The 5,421-nt window shown below is 29.0% G+C and overlaps 1 protein-coding gene across 1 annotated transcript; it reads left to right on the top strand.

Moving 5' to 3' along the window:
- Positions 1–260: 260 nt before the first annotated feature.
- MONOS_11542 (uncharacterized protein) lies at positions 261–2,515 on the top strand (the record flags this gene model as incomplete). The annotated part of the gene is made up of 6 exons (XM_067864082.1): positions 261–309; positions 363–390; positions 464–509; positions 582–800; positions 1,189–1,453; positions 1,549–2,515. 6 exons carry the CDS (start codon positions 261–263, stop codon positions 2,292–2,294), a joined length of 1,353 nt encoding a protein of 450 aa, XP_067720359.1. The 3' UTR covers positions 2,295–2,515.
- Positions 2,516–5,421: the final 2,906 nt, after the last annotated feature.

The following is a 5,421-nucleotide window of genomic DNA, read 5'->3' as shown; positions in this document are numbered from 1 at the left end:
CATTTAGAAGAAATATTAAATGGAAAATAAAAAAATATATAAAAACATTTTCGCAAAACGATAGATTGGTCGATGAAATGTGTATTGTTCGAATTATTAATTATGAATATTGGAATAAAACACATTTGATTCATGAGTTTTGAGTTTTTTAAACTATTTGTTACAATGATTATTTTTATTTTTTAAAAAAATAATTATTTTCCAATTCTTATTTGATTATTTTGAAAATTGATAACCATAAATTATTATTTCAGCTTTTCATGGAAATGAGAGAAAGCTCTTCCAAGGGTGCTGTAAATGCATGTTTAGGTGTTGAATCGTTTTATTTACAATATTTTATATTTTGGAATCGTTTTATTCAGGCAGCCTTCCCGATGATATTTTGAAGATGTTTGAGTTTTTATTTTCAATATCTTTTGATGAAACAAACCTTTTCCTTTTTGCGTATGATTGATGTAAATAGAATCTTTGAGAAATGCAATTGCTCAGAGATTCTTTCGTTGTCGCAGGTGAATCGCCGATTCAATCTCCTCTCAAAAACGGAAGTGTTCGTCTTTTTTGTTTTTTCATATTTTTCAAAGAAAGAATCAACATTTGACGCTTTTTATTACCTCTTCCCACTGGTTGTACAGATGTGCGAAAATCAAGTGTCAAGCGATAATTCCCTTCATGCACAAGATTTGCCTTCTGCCAGATTGTGCATTTCGAGACATTTCCAAATTTCAGCCAAATTCGGAAGAAGACTGGAAAGAGAGCCACAAATACGGGGTGAGCGCAAAGGGATGGAAGGAGACATTGCAGTTTGTGTCCTGAAGCATTTGAACATTTTTTATTCTTTGACTGGTTATTTATCTTTAATTTATGTGTTTTGTGTGAACATTCTCTGTTTCATTTAGAATATACAAAGAGCTGGCGTCCATACAAGATTTTCCGCGAATCTCTGGGGAGAATAGGAAAAGATTGATGAAAAAGGCGCAAAAAATTACAATTTTCTCAATTTTGCGATTACTGTCAGAGATTTTGTTGGTGCTTGGGTTGCTCAGTTTCTTGAGGAACAGTGAAATTGCTTATAGAGAAAGAATGAATGGAGAAGCAACCAATAAGTCATTCACAGACACTTTGACATTTTCAATGCTTCTGGTTGGATCGTTTTGTTTGGTTGATTATGTCATTTCGCACTTGAAAAAGCAAAAGTATTCAAACAAATGGTGGTATATTGCCAACGGAATTATTCTTTTGACTGTGATGTATTTCGACTATTTTTGGAAGCACATTCCGATATTTCTGTTCATATGGCCATATTTTGGACTTGCTGCTTTGATATTTGCAGCAATATTGGTGAGTGAATATGAGCAGGCAGCTTCATTTTCAAAATACCTGTTTTTGCTGTTGGATATCGTTTCAGCTGGTCTTATGCTGATGTTTTTTGTGATTGCTTCGCTGAAAGCAGACGGTTTGATCTGGTTGATGAATTTGAAATTTTTGAAAATTAATCTTTTCTCTTTCTTTCTTTCTTTGTTGTCAAATTCATTTCATGATGTTAAACAGCACACATTTATCGAGTTTTAGTGAGTTTGACATCACATGAATGGCACGACATATTTTTGCTGCCTATCCGGAGCATATTGATCATCTTTGCCCGTTTCTTTATTGCGATATATACTGATAAGATGTTTGGCAAAAAAATGGATAATTTTGATCCTTCGCTGATTGTCATTTCAATGGCACTTGTGGCAGTGGTTGTGCTTCCGTTTCTGTTTCTGGCTCGGATGAGGCTCGAAGGCTCTGTCAAACTGCATTTTGGCTTTTGCGTTGCCTCGTTGATCGTTCCTTTTGCAGTTTTAGAATATTTTACGATTCAAAATGTTTGTCAAGAATTGCGTCATGGGTTGGATTGCGAGTGGGAGAAAGAAGAGATTGAAAGTGGGAATTATTTTGGGATTCAGAAGTTTAAGTGGTTGAGAATGAAACTTGGATTGCGCAAACTTTCAAAGGGGGAGGCGGTTGTTGGTTTTAAAGAGCCCTCCAAAACGGAAAATTGGATGCAAATTGGAAATGCAGGTTACGCCAATAGAGAACGATCAGAATTTCGGCTGACTGATTTTGAAACTAAAAAAGCAATGCGAATAAGAAGGTATTACTATGCAAAGCTTGAAGGCTGCAGCACCAGGGGATCTGATCGTTTTGCGAAACATCCGGAATCTCTTTTAGTCAGACTCTTCAATAAGATGAACACTTTGTATTTCAAGTGTTCGCTTGTTTTGGTTATTGTTGCAGTTTATTTGTTTCTGTAAAATTACCTTGTTTAAATATATAGAGTTTTTTCTTTCCTTTTGTTATTTCATAGAGACAAAGAGTTTTTCTTTTCTTTTGAGGCTAATTTTGTTTTCAGTTTTCAATATTTTTTTTTTTTGTTTTTTTTTTCAATTCAGCTTATTTGTTTTTTAGTTTTCAAATTTTGCTTTTTTTGGGCAATGTAACTCCGAAAAACTCGTTAATAATGGAATTAAAGAAAGAAAAATTGAATTATTACTATTTTTTCAATTTCATTTTTTTCAGACAGTCTATTCTTCAAATAATCAATATTTCTTCCTTTTTTTAAAAAAAACATTATGATTTTATGATTTTTTTTCTTATTCTTTGATCAATTTAATAAGCACTTATAATTTGTGGATCATTCTCAAATAACAATTATGTGGGGGAAGATATGAAATTTTAAGCTTTTAATAAACAAAGCACGAAAAAATAGTTTTCCTCACAACTTCACTTATCTTTCTCAGATTTCAAAATAAATTGGATTTTCAAATACGTTTTTAGTCATTGTTGAAATCAAAACATGAAGTTTTTCAACATTTCACGAATGTCAAAAAATGAACCCATTTTTTCTAATATTTTAATCACAAGAAGTCATTTAAAAGTGCATAATTTTTCAACGAAAAAGCTTGAAGTTTCATGTCTGCCCCTATATCATCAAAACAATTTCCATCAAAAGATATTATTTTGAGTTCGCTCCAAAAATCACTCGTTCAATGAATATGTGTGATTATTTTTGAAATAATGACTTTTTTCGGGACAAATTATTCAAAAGTTGTTCGTCATGGGTTGGAGGTTTTAAATTCAAATTGTTGAATTATCACTCCTGTTTCAAAAACAAATGTTTCACATGTAATAAACATGAAGATGTCTTTGCAAAACATTTGAACTTTTCAATGTTCATTTGTAAATATTCAAAAGAAATTTTCGAACTGAAAATTATGTTAGCAAAAACATGATTTCAAAAATTATCACACATATCTCAAAAGATTGGAAAAGTGCTCGTGATGGTGTCGTTCCCATTGGTCTTGAACACTTCTCTATTAGGAAACTTTTCATCAAAAAGGAAAACTGGAGAATGAAAGTTTTCCGTTTTAAAATAAAAGAAACCAGAATTTTTCTCCAAATCAGTTTTTTCTCATTCAGAAAATATGCAATTAAACATAAAAAAGGAATCTCAATCATTTTCATAGAATAATACAACCCTTTGGATAATTTTGTTGATATTAAAGAATTCTCACAAAAGATGTGATTAAAGTTATGAATTGAATGTTCACAAAAGAAAAATTTGAATAGATAAAAAAATACAACATTGATTGTTATACAAACATATTATATATATATATGGGTGATTATTTTTGAAATCATATCTTTTTTCGGGGTGTTGACTTTTCTATGATTGTTGGTTTTTTGAAAGAAAATTTTAAAACAAAAAAGAAAAAGCATGATAATTGTATTTTGAAACAAATATTTTTTCCGAATTGAAGATTAAAATGTGTTCAATAAACCTTTTCACTTTTCAAATTATTTTTCATGGATATTCAAGCAATATTTTTACACCGAATATTTTGAATGAAGAAATATGATTTCAAAAATAATCACCCATATATATGTTTGCAATGAAAAAGTCAAAAAATAAAGTGCACAAATTCTGAAGAATTCAAAAATTTTTTCATTAATGTTATTCTTTTTCGAATCGAATTTATAAAATCCATTGTTTTTGTTTTAGATAGAAAGAGGCTTCAGAAAATGAAACCACATATATGATTTTTATGCAAAAAGAGTTTGTAGCATTTTATTGACTTCTCACATTGATTTTTTCCAATTGTCACAATTCATAGAATAATTTTTGTAATAAGTTATTTTTAATATCATTTCAAACTCTGAAGAAATCCGCACTGAAAGAAAATATATTTTATTTTTGGTTCCAATAAAAACATCTTAGGGTTACACTTTTACTCTGACCTATATTTTACCCCCACCCTTTTTTTTGTAGAGCTGGCTACGGCTTAATACAAGCTTGTAGCCAACAGAAAATAACTAGAAATGTTTATTTTTATATATTTAACTTTTACAGAAAAAAATATTTTTTCGAAAATTTTTTAACTTTGAGATCTCGGTATTTTTTAATTTTATTTTTTGATCATTGAATTGATGGTCTTTCTATGAATATAACATTCTGGAAGTTTTAAGCTACACCATCATTACACCTCATATCCTTTTTATTTCTTTAATTAATTTTCACATTTCACAAGTTTCTTTTTCACATGTTTTCTCATTTCATCCACTTTTTGATAAAATGCAATTTTTGATTGAATAAAAGACAATTTTTTAATTTTATAATCTGTATCTCATTTGAAACTCTATATATTGTTGAACACTCACGTAATTTTTTGCTGAAAAAATGTTTCTGGTTGGAAAAATCAAAACTTCCGAAATTGTTGTTTTTCATTTTTCCATTTCAAATCAAATTTGCAAAGCTTATTTGTATATCTGCATAATTAACATTCTAACATATATTAAGGATAATCTTAAAATTTTTTACAAAAATTCATCATTCTTAAATAATTTTCATTTTTTCGAAAAGTGGATGAAATGAGAAAACATGTGAAAAAGAAACTTGTGAAATGTGAAAATTAATTAAAGAAATAAAAAGGATATGAGGTGTAATGATGGTGTAGCTTAAAACTTCCAGAATGTTATATTCATAGAAAGACCATCAATTCAATGATCAAAAAATAAAATTAAAAAATACCGAGATCTCAAAGTTAAAAAATTTTCGAAAAAATATTTTTTTCTGTAAAAGTTAAATATATAAAAATAAACATTTCTAGTTATTTTCTGTTGGCTACAAGCTTGTATTAAGCCGTAGCCAGCTCTACAAAAAAAAGGGTGGGGGTAAAATATAGGTCAGAGTAAAAGTGTAACCCTATTTATTCAATTCATAATCTCAATTTTTGTGACAATTGCAATAGAAAAGGAATGAAATAAAAAGATTCAAATAAAATAAAGAAATTTTCTGAAAATGTGTTTCATGTTGTATTTACTTCTAATTAATTGAATGATTTTCATCTTTTATTTTTACAAAAATTAATTGAAATAGATTGA

Source organism: Monocercomonoides exilis (assembly GCF_001643675.1).
Source record: "Monocercomonoides exilis strain PA203 chromosome Unknown scaffold54-601524, whole genome shotgun sequence".
Lineage (NCBI taxonomy): Eukaryota > Preaxostyla > Oxymonadida > Polymastigidae > Monocercomonoides > Monocercomonoides exilis.
The sequence above is the reverse complement of the archived record's forward strand: the minus strand, read 5'-3'. Positions and strand labels throughout refer to the sequence as shown.